The sequence below is a fragment of the Triticum urartu genome, chromosome 4A, assembly GCF_056163025.1.
Source record: "Triticum urartu cultivar PI428250 chromosome 4A, HENAU_Tu73, whole genome shotgun sequence".
NCBI lineage: Eukaryota > Viridiplantae > Streptophyta > Magnoliopsida > Poales > Poaceae > Triticum > Triticum urartu.
Genome location: NC_141876.1, coordinates 590,253,685 through 590,270,998, shown reverse-complemented (window position 1 = coordinate 590,270,998; position 17,314 = coordinate 590,253,685). Strand labels below are relative to the sequence as shown.

Here is a 17,314-nt window from a genome sequence, read left to right as displayed (position 1 = left end):
GCGTTGGTTGCGAGGTTCTTGTTTGTTTGTGCAGGTACTAGGCGACTTGCGTGTAATCTCCTACTGGATTGATATCTTGGTTCTCAAAAACTGAGGGAAATACTTACGCTACTTTGATGCATCATCTTTCCTCTTCAAGGGAAAACCAACGCATGCTTAAGAGGTAGCAGCGGTGCCTCCCTGGAGATGGAATAAGGTTCTCTCCTCATAGGCCCCATTCTAGTGGTGCTTCTAGCATCGTCAGTGGACATGTGGAGTTGTGTCTCCGGTAAATTTGTCTTCCGTGAATTTGTTCGGCTCTGATGGTCGTTCATATATGTTCTTATGTCTTCAGGTTGGATTCTTCTGATGTACACTACTCTTTGTCGGTGGCCGTTGCTATCCTTTTGCGCTGGTCCTATGGGGCCTTAGCACAATGACTTTCCGACTGTGTACTACAACAAGTTTTGCTCAGTTCCGGCGAGGAAGGGGCGATGACAGCAGCGTTCCTTCGGCTCGCTTTAATGCTTGGAGTCGTCGATAGGTGGTCTACGGTTCTGGATGTAATTTTTATTATTTCTAATGTTCGTTGTACTATCATAATTGAAAATTAATAGATTGGAAGTTTTTCCAAAAAAATTAATGACGGACTTTTGCAAGATAAAAAACTAAATGTGGTTGGTAGTTTATTGATTTAGAGTCCACAAATATATTGGTAATTTGCAATTTACTCGGCATCAAGCGATATGATACATGTTGGACCCCGAACCAGAGAAAAAAACAAAATAAAATTTATGTACGCAGTCGGACTGCAAGGGATCAGTCAACATCAACATGGACATCATCCGCCTTCTTAAGCTCTGAGTCAATCATGTAAAAGGAGAAGAAAAAAATATATATATCAGGAGGAGGCATTTTGAAGCTCAAGCTTATGTGCTATGGCATGGACAGTAAAAAGTAGTAGATGAAATAAAATTTCGGATTTTTTGACAATGAACATAACGCGTGTTCTAACTATAAGCAAGTTTTCACTGACAAAAGACGTGTGTGGTATAAAAACAAGTGCTCTAAAACGCCTTTCTTTGTGCATCCGATTCTTTTTTTTCTCTAGACCACCACACACATTGTACCTTCGTGAAAATTGGCAAGCAGTTAGAAGTGGAACACAAGGCATGTTCATTGTGAAAAAAAACAGTTTTTTACATATTACTGTTCATGCGGATATGAGCTCGTGCTAACACCTACATATTACTAGGTACCTCCGTATAAATTTACAGGACATCCTGGCGCTCTTATATATAGGACGTCTCATGCATGCATTGAAACAGAGGAAGTATGCGAGAGAAATACTTCCTTCGTTTCATAATATAAGAGCGTTTTTAACATTATTATATTTGAGTTCGGTCGATGCTTATAGCTTGCATCGCATGGACTGTGCCGCAGGTACGAGAAAGCGAGAGCCGCTGGCCTATCTCTGTCGCGTCCGGCCTGCGGTCGGGGTCTTCCTGGATGCAATCCAGCGCTATATCGATGCAGTTGCGAGCTTGTGGAATGCAGTCGTCGGAGCAGCTTTCCACCGTGATCCTTCTCACGTCTCCGTTGCCCCACTCCCTGCGCACCTGCACATGAGCTTGTCACAAGTCATCTACTGTATTCCTACGATCGACGAGCACAAACTCTGAAACTCACAACTCGATCGCCGGCCAGCGCTTACCCGGTCGATGAATTCGACCGAGGAATCATTCACGTTGGCGCAGTCGCCAGTGACTATCTCCAGAATAAGAACGCCGAAACAATATATGTCCACCTTGGCTGAGATCCTGCCCCTGCTAAGGTATTCCGGGGGCATGTACGCCCTGCATCATCCATCAACGGATAAATAAATAGTTAGCACTATAGCCAGAGTGTGTGGAGATTATTATTATCTTGCTACCATATACAGTATATACTTACTTTAGACCAATGACCAGTTCAGTGTAGGAGTGTGTAAGGTCCGCTCTGAAGAGCTTTGACAGGCCGAAATCCGCGATTTTTACATTGGTGATGTCTCCGCGCTCGTTACGGCTGATCAGCACGTTGCTCGCCTTTAGATCCATGTGCACGATCCTCTGTTCAGGGTCCAATTCATGATGAAGATATTGCAAGCCCGAACATATTCCTTGTACTACTTGGTATCGTGCGCACCAGTCAAGTCCTCCTCCTCCGGGCGTCTTAGCTTGACACAGTCATTCCAGAACGCCGTCAGCATGGGTTTTAGTGAAGCTATAGGTACATGAAACTAAGGCTAACTCTAACCGATCCTTCAAAAATAGAGAGGATCCGGCTGAGTAGAGTTAGAGGAGTAAACTTTATCTTCTCTATAGGTGGCCACACCTAGCTAATCCCTTGCACTTAGTGGAGTAAAAACAAATTGTGTTCTAACTCCATGAACTTCAAACACTTCACGAGATATATATATATATATATATATATATATATATATATATATATATATAATAAAAACATTCAAATTAAAACACGCATAACATAACCATTCAAACATATAGTTTCATTATCGTGATTTTCAAATTAAAACATGCATAGTTCATCCAAAACGCATAACTTAAAACACAAAGTTTCATCCAAAACCACCACAACATAACATGTGTATGTTGAGGATTGAGCCAACCAATGGCATGCATGAACTCAAATGAAGTCCTCGCCGAAGAAATCATCACCACCACTATCCTCTCGCCCACACCAATCCGACGAGAGCGTTCCGTTAGGGTCAAGATCTCCACACGAGTGAGCTCTCAATAATTTCCTGTGGTTTCATCCATTGTGGTTGGATTCATGAACATGATAGCACGATCTTCTTCTTTCCTGCCATCACGAATTCTCTCCTTCTCAAGTGTAAGTCTATGCTCTTTCGCCTTCAACTTTCTGTCTTCGGCCGCCAACTTGACATCCATTTCTCATCCTCCAACATCTTGAGCTCATTCCACCTCGCCATGTTCTCTTCTTTGTGTTCGGCTGCCAACACCTTATTGGCCTCAATCATGGCCACAAGTTCTTATTTGTATGTGCCATCACATTTCTCTTCTTTCTCTCTTTTGCAATTTTGTTATATTCCAGTCTTTTGTTGGCCTCTTCATCCACCTCATTGTCCTCCTCAATGGATATGCTCAACCTTGATTTCTTTGGGGTGGTCTCCGCAGCTCTTTCGATCCACTTCTCATTCTTGCATAGCTCTTTGTAGCAATGATGCAACGTGAAAGGCTTGTGGCCGAAGTTGGTGTTCCTATGCTTGAATAGTTCTTGCATGTAGGGGCCATACTCCGCCACTTGCACACCGCTCGAGGGTGCATGATTCACTTGATTGATGCAACCAGACCATTGGTTGCATTGGTCGTGAATGGTGCCCCAACGATGCCCAAGAGAACCTTACGAATGGCTAGATTGCACCTCCACAGAGTTGTTGTAGTAATCCACAATTCTCTCCCAAAACATAGCCTTGGTTTGATCCGTTACAACAGTTGCACCCATGGAGATGTTCATCCAAACATAGCATAGAGCAACATCTTCGACTTGATTGTAGTTGGCGGTGCGTGACCTTGATGACCTCGTGCTTGCTTCTGCCACCTCCTCAACTGCATACCCATCGGCCTCCTCCTCATCGGCCTCCTTCTCTTCTTCCATCTCTTCGGCCACCTCCGAATGATCCCAAATTGAGTCATTATTGAGATCATCTAGCCCCATCATAGTCGAGGACTCCAAAGATGCCAAGAATGTGGTTGTGTTAATCTCCACACTATGACAACAAAGCGAACAAACTCCATCACCATCGACCACCAACAATCACCATCTAAAATTCGTTGGTCGAAATGTGAAAGATGGTTTTCTTTACCTTGTTAGCCTTTATTCGAGCACTTGAAAGATGCGACCCTTCTTGCTGGCTGTGACCACCGACCGTGCCGGAGCAGTGGTCGTAGGGGTCACCGGAGACGCCACACGAGGCACTAGATGTGGATGGGTGTCTCAGCGGTCTTCTTATTATTATTATTCCCGGCCTACTCCGTGAGGGCCACCACCGTCGCCACTCGGTTTTTGAGCTCTCTTCATTCTGGGGGAGTGGTGGGAGGGCAGTCGACCGTCATTGGAGAGGAAGTCGCAACCCGACGGCCTTTGCCGCGGTTGGAGCCGGTGCTTGTGGCCGTTGGACTGTTTTCATCCCCAACCTTTTTTTTCAGCGCATGGGTGGTTTCTGGCGGCAGTGGCCGGTGGGGTAATGGAAGGGTCTTGGCTACCCATTCCGGCGGGATGGCCGGTCATCGGTGGCGACGGCGATGCGTGGTGGCTGCTGCGGGAGTGGCGGAGGTGCGAGAGCGGGAGAAAGAGGTGCACTAGTTTTACTTGGTCGTGCAAGCGCCAAGTATATCTAGGCGGGTTGGAGGGTTTTTTCAGCGAGGGAGTAAAATTTATCCTCCCTTATAGGTTTTAGGACTTCGGCTAGGTGCGACATAGAGGAGTAAATCCGAACCCAAAATATTAAGTTCAACACCGGTCTACACTGTATTGTAAACATATTTGTGACATATACTGGAGTGTCAAAACTTAGGAAAATGATTCCTGCCGGACGACCGCTAAGTTTACGGCCGGTCCCTTGTGTCTCCGTCACACGCACCCACACCACATGGCCCTGTGGTCCCATGCACCGTCCTCCTCTTCCCACTCCATCCTTATCTTCTTCCTCCTAAAGACGATGTGCAGCCACACCTCTTTCTTTTTTCCTCTCGCCTCATCTCTTATCTCACTGCGATGCTCTAGCCACCGCATCCCCTTCTACCGCCGATGACAATGGCTCCGCGTTGCCCACAAATCTCCCTCTTCCCCCGTTAGCGCACAAGGATGGTAAGGCGCGGGCTCCCCAGGAGAAGCCATGAGCCCGAGTAAGATGGACGTGCTCAACATGGAGGCATGCTCGCCACCTCTTCCTCCTCCCATATCGCAGGGACGCCTCCTCCCCCATCGCGGGGACACGGTGTGGAGTTGTAGGCCGTCCACGAATGCTGCACCCGATGTGCATTGTTGCTGGAACCCTTGTGATTGTGTGCTGCATTCTGTGGCCATGGTCTGCGAGCTCACAGGTAGGGGGGAGACCACGGGCTTCGAGCTACAACATTTGTGGCCGCAAGTTACAACCGACGAGGGTGTGTGCTAGAACCGGTGATGCCAATTGCTAGAACCGGCAACGTCAACTGCTGGAATGCGAGATCGACAGCTGGGGCTGGTGATGTTGTTTGCTACAATAGGTGACGCCCCTGTTCAAGAATTCATCCGACTAACCAGTTAACTTGCCAATTAATCCCTACTCATAGGGTCCCCGAGTAGCCGATTACCCGATAAATCATCCGATTAATTGATTAAATGGCCGATTAACTTTCCGATTAGCCTATTAATCCCCTACTCACCAGCCGACCGAGCAGCTACCAGTTAACGATTTCCTCAACAATGGGTGACGCAATTTGCTAGAACTGGTGACAACCGCTGCTACGACTGTCGACAACCACGACAACGATAGGATGCTGCAACCAGCAGCCAAAATGTTGGAATCAGTAGGGTCGATTGCTACAATCAGCGACGCAAAATGTTGTGACCTACATGGCAAGCTACAACCGGCGACAACGGCAGCCACAAATTTTGTTGCAACTGTCGCCGGCGTTTGCTATGACTAGTGAGGAAATTTCCTACAACCATTTCATGGTGAAGCTGCAACCCATGAAGGAGGCAATGAACATTTGCTGCAACGGTCGTCGGCTTTCACTACGACCGGCGACCAAATTTGCTATGACCATTTTTCATGGTGATCAATGATGGCAATAGTTTGCAGAAATCGAGGAGAAAAGTTGCAATTGCCGACAGAGGCGGGGTTTCGACGGCGAGGATGAGGATGGAGCGGAGACTTCCTGGAATGGCGGGGCGGCGGTGGCTACATTAGCAGGACTGGCAGGGGTGCTAAGATGGCCTGGTGTGCAAGCATGAACAATGAACCCCCGTGTTGCAATTGATGGTCACAAGCGAGAGGGGGCGCTACACGTGGTGCTGCTGGGGCCGACGACACCAACAAACGCGTCCGAAGCGTCTCGCGAAGGAGCACCTGATAGAGGAGGCGTGCAACACATGGTGAGCAGCTCAGCATGGTTTTTTTCTATACGCGGTCACTCGAGCATGAGGTAGAAGAAAGGGCCTGAGAAGCAAATCCAACAGCTGGGAGGCTCAAATCCGATGGGTCCGCGCTGAGCTACTAAAATTTGGGCCAGTCGGTCTGCACCTAGCAGCATCCTGATATTTATGAATGCCACTCGGTGCCTCCTAGCCGCCGCTGGCCTATGTCACAGTGAGACTTCCTTGCCGGGCTCAAACCACCTTCGCAACTGGACTGACGACACCGGCCGACCACATACGGTGTGGTCGCTGCAGGCCATGGTTGCATGTTTTTTTTGGTGGGGGGGGGGGGGGAGCGCTCGATGTCGCTGGCATTTCCTCATGACATAATTATCTCTCACTCTCCATCAACTGGGGTCAAATGGAGGTGTGGTAGAGCACGAAAGCAAGACGTCGAGGTCCTCACCTGCTTCCCACATTTTCTTTTGCAATGTGGGTGGTCCTCGGGCTCTCATCTTCTCAATCCGGCTAGCAATGAGTCATCAACTGGTAGAGAGGTTGTTGACAGTTAAGGATTTGACGATAAATATGTGTGCATTGTTGGTCAAAACTCACGATCTTATCTAGGAATAGCGGTTTTTTCGTTGTCCAGTCACATGTCATAGTGTTTTTTTAACACATGTGTCATAGTGTTAATTTGTGGTAGGATTGTGAAGATTCTTATACTGATGGTCTCGGGTTTATCTACTTTTGTGCAAGACAATTCGTTGGGCGTCAATACTTGACTTTGCACGGTATTGTTAAGTAATCAATACTCTATAATTGTGTGCATCAATCAAGCAGATGCCGGGAATATTATCATCAGTTTTTAGACAAATGGTTTTTAGAAAGAGATGCGCAACATCATATAACCACTGTTTCTATATACTTGAACTGCAGCATCAATTTTTTATTTAAAGAATGGTCAAATAATGAGGAGACGTGCCATTAACCTGTTTGACTCGGGTCTAGTAAGTATCCACAGTTTTAGCTTCCGTGGCTAGAGTCTAGAGAAAAGGTTAAAATGTGGCACAAATGGTAACTCTTGTTTCATGTCTTTAAAACGTGGTGCATACTTTGGTATCTTTCAACAAATAGATGGTAAAACAATAGGTCATTTACAATTTATACCTATACATACTAATAAAGTATGGAATGTTTTTTTCGGTCCATCATCGTGCCTTTCTGCATAAAATCCCCCACTCTTTATTAAAATCTACCCGTAGTCCTGGTTTAAGTGATTTTAGAGATAATGTTTTGCTGTTTGCTAACCCCCACCCCCCCCCCCCCTCCCCCCCTCTACAATTTCCCCAAATCAATTCGCAGTCCGGGTTTAAGTGACTCCAGAAAATATGTTCACTATTTGCGGAAAACACCTTGATATTTGGTTTAATTAACCCGCAGTAAATATCATATGATTTTTAAAATAGTCATATCTTTCAAACCATAACTCTGATTTTAACATATTATACATGAAATTGATTTTTTATAGAATCTGAATTGATGTTATTTTACCTGTTCACCATTTAAAAAATGTTATTTAAGGCGTTGTCTTAATCAATGGTGCACGATATACCTCTCATTTTGTGTCAGTGTAGATCTGGATTCAAAATGAGCACCTTAGTAAAATTAGATTGGATATGGAAGGAATAATCTGTAACAACACATGTACGCGTCAGAAAAACCTTACACGGGAAAAAGGAAAACAGATTTCTCATCTTATGCCAAGAGAGACGCTTTAGGATTGACCACATTCAAACGTGTTGTGATTGTGTGAGCACTGAGGCCATCGTTGGCGGAGGTGGGAGAAGGAGTGGCAACACAAATGGGATGCCGTGTTCGAATAAATAACATGGAATTATTGGGGTCTTGACTCGCGGTTATTGGCTATGGGCATCTGTTATTTTTTCGTCTGTTGCAACGCACACGCTCTTTTGCTAGTATTATATTAAGCGTGTTTGCTATTTCTCAGGTGCCTGAAAAAATGGCTCACCCTAGTCGATTTTGGGACGAGACCGGAGATGGGGATGACGTGAGGAGCAATAGCGACGAAGATCGATCTCAACCAGGCTGAGCTAGGACCACGCCGGAGACGGTGACGACGCTGCGAGTGGCAGCGTCCCAAGCGGAGGTAGGGAAGTGGGTTGACCAGTGCTGTTGGGCGGGAGGTGGGGGAGGGGAAGAGTAGTCCTCACCGTTGTCGGAGATAGGGGGCTTAGAGGGATGGCCACGGCGGTGGCAAACACATCGATGGGGGAGGTTGAGGGGAGGGTAGGGTAGTAGCAAGCGGCTAGGGCAGGGCAGGGCAGGGGTGTGTGGGAGGAAGAAGAAGGCACGATGCCCGTTGGATGTCGATCGGACGTCCAAGAAAATTGACTGATGCAGATCTTTTTTCCAGGCACCTGAGGTAGCTACAGGCAGTCCCTATATAAAGCGTTTCTCCGTGACGCTATTAACAGTTTGTTTCTATGGTTTTCTTTTGCTAATGCTCAGCCACAGAGCGTAAGGGTCCATAGCGTAAGCTCCCTATATTAAGCTTAAGGCAATGTTCGGTGTCGCTCCGTTCCACAACTTTGGCGGAGTTGCAGTTTGCCCACACCGCAGATTTCAGGAGTGGGTGATTACCGAACAAGGCCTAAGAATATGCATTTGGGCTTTAAAATTTCCAGTTTTGTACTATTTGATTGGAGTATTTATCTCAGCCAATTTGGTGGCTACCAATTACTTTTCCTATGAATGGATTTGACTATGTATGATGCATGGCGAATCATTGTAAAGACTTCAATCACGCGATCCATCATACCATAGATTAGCTTGTCGAGGCTTCCACCGGAGAGATACTCCAAACAAAGCAACCTGTTCTCGCCTCTGTTGCAATACCCCAACAGCTTCACCAGATTCTTATGCTTAATCGCCATGAGGAGCCTGGCTTCGTTACCAAAGTCGGTCGCTCCGACTCCAACCATGCGGCGACTTAGTTTCTTTACAGCCACCTCCTTGTCTTCCAAGGTCCCCTAATGAATGAAACAACACAAGCCATCATGGTTATTATTGTGAAGGTTAAGTACTGGCTGGCAAGGTATACATGTTATGATTACCTTGTAGACAAGACCAAATGCACCTTTACCCAACAGATGTGAAAAGTTGTTGGTCGCACGCTTGAGCTGCCTCGGTGAAAATTGCCTTGGCCCCAAGCTGCCAAGCTGTATGCTTTGCCTGTCAGGGAAGAGGCAACGACGCCGGAGGAGAACGATGATCCCAGCCACCAAAACGATGCTGCAAGCAGCAATAATCAGCAGTGCATTCCTTGTTGCCTTCCTAGTTTGCCCTGCAAGCAGCAATAATCACCAGAATTCAGTTTGCATCAAGTGTGTGACAAGATAGCCCAAGAGGGCCAAAAACAAAGTTCCGCCTAATCTTATACCCCTGCTTGGGCAAAGGAAAAATAACAGTCTTTTATAGTCCTTGTAGACCTATAAATTACTTGCACAAGCCTACAGGTAGGAGCTATATAGACTAATAAACTCCCATGTACTCCCATATACTCCCTCCGTTCCAAAATAGATGACTCAACTTTATACTAACATTATACTAAAGTTAATATAAAATTGAGTCATCTATTTTAGAACGGAGGGAGTACTATGTTCCAAATCCATAGGAAAAGTCTGAACTTCTTAATTGAATGTGAAGTTATCCATATTTAGATTAAATAAGTCAAACAGAACGGCTCATATGCTATTCGGAGCATAAACATCACATAGTTATACATATATGACATCTTGAGTAATCATTCCATAGTCGTTTTTTCTTGACAACTTATTCATATTTAGATATGTATCTTCTAAATGTATGATGTTTTATTTTAATAAAGTGTCAAAACTCAACTATCACTATTAGGGAAAAGCCTAGCAGCAGCGCGGGTTTTGGGTGTATCAGTAGCGCGGGTGCCCGCGCTACTGATACGGCGCCACAACTAACTTGTAGCAGTAGCGCGTGTTGACACACGCTACTGCTATACATGGTTAGCTGTAGCGTGCGTTGCAGACAGCGCTACTGCTAATTATCTGTAGCGGGTCTTATACCCCGCGCTACTGCTATTACTTTCAAAAACAAAAAAATCTTGATCCCGTGCGTGTTGTCAATGGCAGCAGTGGTTCGATCTAGCGACGATTGGCGTCGCCGGAGGCATGAACGGACAGCGGAAGACCAGATCCGCCGATGGCTATTTGAGAGGGCCCGTTTCTATGGCAGAGCCAGGCCGCGGTGTGGGGCTCCTCTTCCCGACCATGCCAGATAGCTCCGGGTCGTCCATGGCGACGACCTGCACAGGCATGGACATGGGAGGGTGAGTCAAACCAGAGGGAGAGAGAGAAAAGGAAAACCGAGGGAGAGAGGAAGGTGATGGAGGGAGTAGCGGAGCTAGTCACCGGTGGTGAGGTGCTCCGGTGTGGTGGCGCGGGGCGGCGGCCTCCTAGACGTCGATGGAAGACCGGCGAGCTCCTAGACGCCGGTGGCGCGAGGTGGCGGCCTCTTTCGGCGCCACGGAGGAGGATGGGTGCATGAGCAAGAGGTCCATGTGAGAGCGTATGAAAAGTGAGAGGAGAGAGTGGCGGAAGAGAGGAGGGATTTGGGGAGGAGATGGGGATTCGCCCGAGGATATGGCGACTTCACCTACCTTGTACTTAGTAGTAGCGAGGGGTATAAACCGCGCTACTACTATCAACTTAGTAGTTGCGCGGGTTTATACCCCTCGCTACTACTATGGCATGTCTCGGGGGACACGCTAGAGACCGCTTAGTAGTAGCGAGGGTTAAAAACTCGCGCTACTACTATCAACTTAGCGGTAGCGAGGGGTAAAAAATCGCGCTACTAGTAAGTAGCAGTAGCTAGGGGTATAAACCCTCGCTACTAGTAAGCGTCTGCCTATAAGCTTTTCCCTAATAATGTATAATAGTTCTTTGTAATACTCCTATTTATAGTAAAATAACTGTTTTTTAGAAAACATGTTAATACAAATTGTCAATGTTCCTTTAAAATATTACAATTATTAATTTATAAATTAAGAAATTTAATTGGCTAATCCAGCTATACTCTTATCTTTATAGGAGAAAGGTTGTAGATAGAAGCAACTACTACTTGTGATACTATTGAGTGATAGTCATAAATGAAAACAAGATTAGCCGGCTTACATATTGAATCTCCTTGTTTATAACAATAAGTGCTTATGAACAAAGGCAATTTCCCCCTCCCCTCTCGCATCGCCCCCCGGCCCCTGCAGCGACCGGGGGAACCCTAATCTGCCACCGCCGGTCCCCTGCCTTTCCTTCCCATGCCATCACATGACTCGGCTAGGCAAAGACTGACCGGAGCCACCGGCAGTAGGGCCATCTCGTTCCCTCACATGCAGGGGCCGGCACGGCGCGACCTGAGCGGTGGCGTGCAGGTCCCATGGATGGTGCCGGTGCATTTGTTGTGCTTCAGGCGACATGGTGGATTGGTGGGTGGCGGGGCACATGGTGGCAGCTATGACAGAGGGGGTGTTTCTCGCCCAGATCCGCTCGACGACTGCCACTCGCGGCCAGAGCCGGGGGCAGCGTGACGGGAGGAACGCACCTGGTCACGGTGGCCGGCTTTGGCCGACAGGTGGCACGGTCGCGGCGGCTGTGGCCAGAGGCTACTGGTTCACCCTCTAGCGGCAATGGCTGATTGCGGTGGTGGTGCTTTGCCTTTTCTCGGGCGTTTGGGCCTCATCTAGGCATGGCGGAGGTGCGCGGCTAGGTGGGTGGGATGCGACGGTTGTAGTTTTGCAGGCAACGCAGGTTGGTGGTGGCGGCCTCCTTCTCCGGGGTTCGTAGTGATGGAAACGTTCAGATCTAGGGTGCATACTCGGGTGGGCTAGATCGGGGACCGAGGTGGATCAGAGCGTGTGCTTCAGGTAGGTGAGGTTGGGCATGGCTTACGATGTGCTCGCGAGTGGTGCTCCTGCTCTCCTCTCGGGTAAGGTGGTTGGTGGTGGTGTTCGTGATATCCTTGTGCCGGTGCACACATCGGCGCTGGTGGCCATGAACATGGCGTCTTGCAAGCTTGTTTGGAAAAGGCTCGAGGCATTTGCTCGCCGACGGCAGTCATGGAGTCATGTCTCCCCTAGTCCACCAGGATTGGCTGGGGCTGCAGGCGTGGGTGCCTCATATGGTGGAGGCACCTATCCAGACACGGTGACTGATACCCGGCTAGGAGCAGATGGTGTGCCTCTGCCCTTCCTACTATGGTTGAGTGCTTTGTGAAGTGAGCAGCGTATGGTGCCTCATGATAGGGATATTGGTGCAACAGCCCTTGATGATGGTCCACATGATTGCTCTTGAGCGGGCATCATTGTGGCGGTGGTGGCTCCCCCTCCGGGTTGTGTGGGTGATGGGTGGTGTTGTGGCGGTGACTCAGGTGTGCTCCCTATCCTCCTAGGATCTGGATATGGGGATTTGACCTTGCTGCGTTCATCCTGGCAGCCTCGTGGTGGCACAGGTGACTTGTCGAGCGAAAGTTCCATGCCTCGGCGCTGACGACGGCGGCACCCGTTGGTGTCGCACTCTTCTTGAAGATGTCATGGTTTTTATGTACACTCTGCGTTGCTCTCCCTCTTGGCGGCGTTGTCGTGTAGTTTAGATGTGCTAGGTCATTGCGTGGGTGTGTGCTCAGATCTTCCTGTGTTCTTTGCTAGTAGCGTAGTCGAGTGTGTTCTACGTGATTTGGTTATCATGCGATCGACTTTATAAGAGAGCTACCTCACCATCTTGTATCGTTCGGTCTTGTATTTTATTCTTTTGTTGCTTTATTTATCAAGCTGGGCGAAACTCTATTTCGAGAACAACAAGTGCTTATGGATTATTTTTTAAATGAATTTCTAGATTTTATATTGAATTCATTATACTAATTAAGTTTGTAAAATATCATTTACATCATAATCTGATTGTATTCTTTCTACACAATAATTATATAAATGACAATACACTGCGTCTACTTTTATCTTGGGCTCATATGATTTTCCAATTCTTAAATGTGGATTTGTAGTTCTCAAAATGATGTTATTATTTTGAAAATTATGATATTAGAGATTGTACTGAAGAATCAACGTCAATTATTATCCTAGTCTAATTAAATTATATGGTTATTCTTATCCAAGACCAGGTACTTTCATTAGAATATCATGTACTTTCTATGTGCAGGAATATATCAAGCACTCATGGAACTCTTGTACATAGTATTATGTAATGAAAGCAACATGCATACCATCAAAATATAGCATCAATATGATCAAAGGGTGATCCAGAGATAATTCTCTCTTCCATTATCTAACTTTTGTTTTATCAAAGGGGATTGTCTACCTTGCACCATGACCAATTGGCCTTGTTTTTGTTTGGTGTTTTTAGCTTCTAGTGCGTTGGTCTCTATATACGAGAAACCAAAATAGCACGTACCGATTCCAAATAGATTGGAGCATGAATGTAGATCAACAGATCAACTCAATCGGTTGGGTTTTTCCTTCTCAAAGTTGGGTTAATTTGAACTCTGATGGTTCATTCTCGGAGGATGGACGTGCTGGATTGGGTATGGTGTTGCGTGATGGGCAGGGTTCGATCAGTTTTTTCCTTTTGCAAACAGCTTTTCTCATGCTGGGAAGATTTGGAAGCAATTGGGTGCGTGTATGGAATGTCTCTCGTTAGCACTGCTACGGACAGGTTTACCCATGGCAATTGAGATTGAGGCCTAGTTCTTTTGGCCTATTCTCCCAGAATCTTGATAATCAGGCCTTCCTTCAGCTTCTTCTAAAATCTTGAACCCATATTTTTTTACAATCCTAGCTAGTTAGGATGTAAACAGTTAGGATTGTCATAAAAATACGGGTTCAAGATTCTGAGAGAAACTGGGTCAAGGGTCGATTCTCAAGATTCTAAGGGAATCGGCCAAAAGAACCGGACATGACTCTCTTGTGGCAGTTAAGATGATTCAAGCAAGCGATGCGAACAGATCGCTGAATCCGTCGTTGGTGCAGGAGATCAAGTACATGACGAGTCTCCGTAGAATTAGTATATTACTCATGCTAGTCATTTTCAAAATAAAGTTAGTGATGCTTTGGCAAACTATATGCAGGCTTGGGTCTGGCCCTCGGGTAGCCATTGATCTTAACGTCTTTGATTGTAATCCTGTTATGAATTGAGTAATACAAGTTTTACCCACGAAAACAAAGACCTTTGTTGTATGTAAAACAGTTAGAAACAGAATAGATGTTAATTGTTGGAAGAATGACATTCTTCCTCGATGAATGAATATATAAACCTTTTATAACGAGAAAAGACGTTTAGAGATTTAAAAATGTGCTAAAATAATGTATTTTTAAATGAAGATTGTTATCTTTGTATGAAACTTAAAGCTATAAGTATAGATATACCTTTGCGTTGAGGAAGAGTTGTGGTGAAGGACCAGGACATTATCTGATGGCGCTCGGAGTAGTCGCCTGTGCCTGCAGAAAACCCCACCGCCACCTCCGGCGGGAGCAAGGACAGGGGATCGGGTAGTTGATAACTAACCTTAAAGGGACCAAGGGAACGGTTGTCATTCAACTGCAGGGAGGCATCCATCATCCCGGTGGTGCCATTAAAAGTGATGCACGCCGTCATGGAGCCATTCAGGCTGAAGTCGGGCAAGGCTGTTTCATTTTTGGAGGACGAGGCAGAGTTGATGTCGATGCCGATGTGGTCCGAGTTGTTGAACGTCTTGAACACGATGGCGACGAACCGGTCTACGCCCAAGGCGTTCCCGTCACCCTGGACAATGAGGCCAAGGTTGCCGCCGGTCGAGTTGGCCGGCACTGTCGGCGGGAAGCTGGAGAGGAAGAAAGCCATGCCGTCCCCCCTTATCTCCCCTTGGATGGGCTTGATCGCGAAGGTGAACTGCGTGACGAAGCTCGTCAACTCGTGGGTGGCGCCGTCAAAGAAGGGCACAGGGTCGACGTACGACATCCGCCCCTTGAGATAGTGGATGCCACGCCTGTACGAGGTGTCGACCGTGAGGTCGACCAGGTTGTCTTGCTGGAGCGCGTCGCCCATGACCTGGATTCTTGAGCCGAAGGTGGATTTGTTGGAGAAGTCGAAGCTGAAGGAGAGAGGCGAGGCTGCTGCATCACGCGACAAGCAGAGGAGGAGGAAGCACCCAGCGCAAACGGAAATGAGGATGCTGCTGCGTGCACGCGAAGCCGCCGTCGCCATGATGGAGGTGGAAGCTCGATGGACGAGGGGCCACCTAGCTATATAGAGTGTTCTGAGCTGAACGTGGACTTGGTGCTCGGTGCTCTCATAAAGATGCAACACTTATGGCTGCATGCATGGACTCATGGAGGCCAGGGGTTTTCCTCGTTTTCAAAAAAAATGAAGACGCAGCACTTGAGGAAAGAATAAATCAAGGCCAAGGTACACCAGTAGACGACGACTGGATAATCGTTAGTCGTCACTCAAGTTAACCGCAGCCTTCGCGTCACATTCACGTCCATTGTTGCATGGAGCTCGGAGGACCAACAAAAGTTATTTGTTACTCCCTTCATTTCTTTATATAAGGTGTATTTATTTTTTGATAAAATTTCAAAATGTAATGTGTCACAATTCTACAGTTACAGATAGTGTTTTTTACGGATTCAAGGCTATAGAGGAAATCAGAGGAGCGGTGTCGCCACCCGATTGGGGGAGGGGGGGGGGGGGGGTTATGAATTAGGAGATGACACACACACATTTGTAAGATTGTAGCCCAGTTCAAGGCTAGACTTTTTTTGCGAGAATTCAAGGCTAGACTTGACTTGATACTGATGTGCATTTAGTGGGAGAGAACGTTCTCATGGACTAGAAGATTATTTATGTAGGCTTCTTTCATAGGTCTATCATTTCCGTTAAAAAGCATTGAGCATCTGATATAGGCAAGTTGTTTGACCATGCAACTAGGAACTAGCAAGCGACTTCCACCAGCATGCGCATCTCGATGAGCACTTTCTCTAATTGTCTCCAACGACAATACGCCCTCTTTCACACGCGGATGCACTACTTAAAAGTAAATAAACAGTCAGTCAACAAGACTAATTTTTTTTCTGATCATCAGCCACTACTGCATAGATGCCTAATATACAAGAGCATCTTGGCAACTTGGGTTAATTAGCAGGACTTAATTTTTTGTTGTGACCATCAGCCACTATCTCCCTCTTTTGGTGGCATATCTTCCAAAACTAAGTCGTGTACCATTCGATTCGCGACCCAGAGGCCGATTCCAGCTTAATATACTTGAGCAATTTGGCAACTTGGGCTAGCACCTGCCAACTAGACCGGGCTTCTATTGTACGTCTCTAATAAAAAAACAGACCACAATATAAATCGCTAGCCATCATCAACTTATTTTAGAGCATATACAGCTATGCCATCTCATCACGAATGCCACATTAGGCTAGTCATGGTGGGAGTAACTTAGCTAGTAACATAGCGCATTTCGAAAAAATTATGTTTATGTGGCAAGTAATTAATAAGAGGTGGTAATATAATATGTTACTGTAACATAATGTTTTCTAAAACAAGATGAGTCTACGAGCTAATAAATAAAGCAATCTATGATACTACTATTATGTTACTTTGCATTATGAAGGTAGTAACTTAGACTAGTGTCATATGCATGACACTAGTCTAAATTACTCCCCACTATGACTAGCCTTACTCAAATTACCTTTACCAATTAATTGCATGCAGCATGCCTTGGCTTATTTCTAACACGTTTCAACTAGCAACTGAGGACAAATATGATGTTTAGCAACTAATTGCATGCATCGGTTTTTTTTCTAACCCTTTTCGACCCAGGGCACACATGATGTGGTCGAAAATTTGCAATATATTGTCAATTCAAATATTCATATTCATATAATCAAATCTCGCTGGAATATACTCCGCAACCAATTCTCACGGCAACGTGGGAGGGCGACCTGGCTTCTAGCTTTTGTCATACGTCTCCAATCAAAAAAATGCACATCATAATAACAAGCGTAGTCAAGTCTTGATTATCTAATTGGACATATGTGCGTTGTTACGGAGTAGAACAATATAAAGGCAATGAGGGCATCTCCAACGTAGAC

The 17,314-nt window shown here is 46.3% G+C and overlaps 1 protein-coding gene across 2 annotated transcripts; it reads right to left on the bottom strand.

Moving 5' to 3' along the window:
• Positions 1–1,169: 1,169 nt before the first annotated feature.
• LOC125554347 (L-type lectin-domain containing receptor kinase IX.1-like) lies at positions 1,170–15,559 on the bottom strand. 2 transcript variants are annotated; one of them, XM_048717921.2, is made up of 6 exons: positions 14,606–15,559; positions 9,261–9,490; positions 8,966–9,176; positions 1,933–2,194; positions 1,669–1,835; positions 1,170–1,598 (listed from the first exon to the last, which is right to left on the bottom strand). In XM_048717921.2, the coding sequence occupies exons 1-6, from the start codon at positions 15,420–15,422 to the stop codon at positions 1,288–1,290; spliced, it is 1,998 nt and encodes a 665-aa protein (XP_048573878.1). In that variant the 5' UTR covers positions 15,423–15,559; the 3' UTR covers positions 1,170–1,287. The 2 variants fall into 2 exon arrangements, with proteins under 2 accessions (XP_048573878.1, XP_087376001.1); XM_087519875.1 differs by having other exon boundaries at positions 1,694–1,835.
• Between the last annotated feature and the right edge of the window lie 1,755 nt (positions 15,560–17,314).

Bases quoted from the DNA above. Each gene is read 5' to 3' on its own strand.
- LOC125554347 (XM_048717921.2), bottom strand. From the start codon at position 15,422: ATGGCGACGGCGGCTTCGCGTGCACGCAGCAGCATCCTCATTTCCGTT. The intron at 9,491-14,605 runs GTATATCTATAC...TGCTGCTTGCAG, and splicing joins AACTCTTCCTCAACGCAAAG to GGCAAACTAGGAAGGCAACA. The intron at 2,195-8,965 runs GTATGATGGATC...GACTGTGTCAAG, and splicing joins CCTCGACAAGCTAATCTATG to CTAAGACGCCCGGAGGAGGA.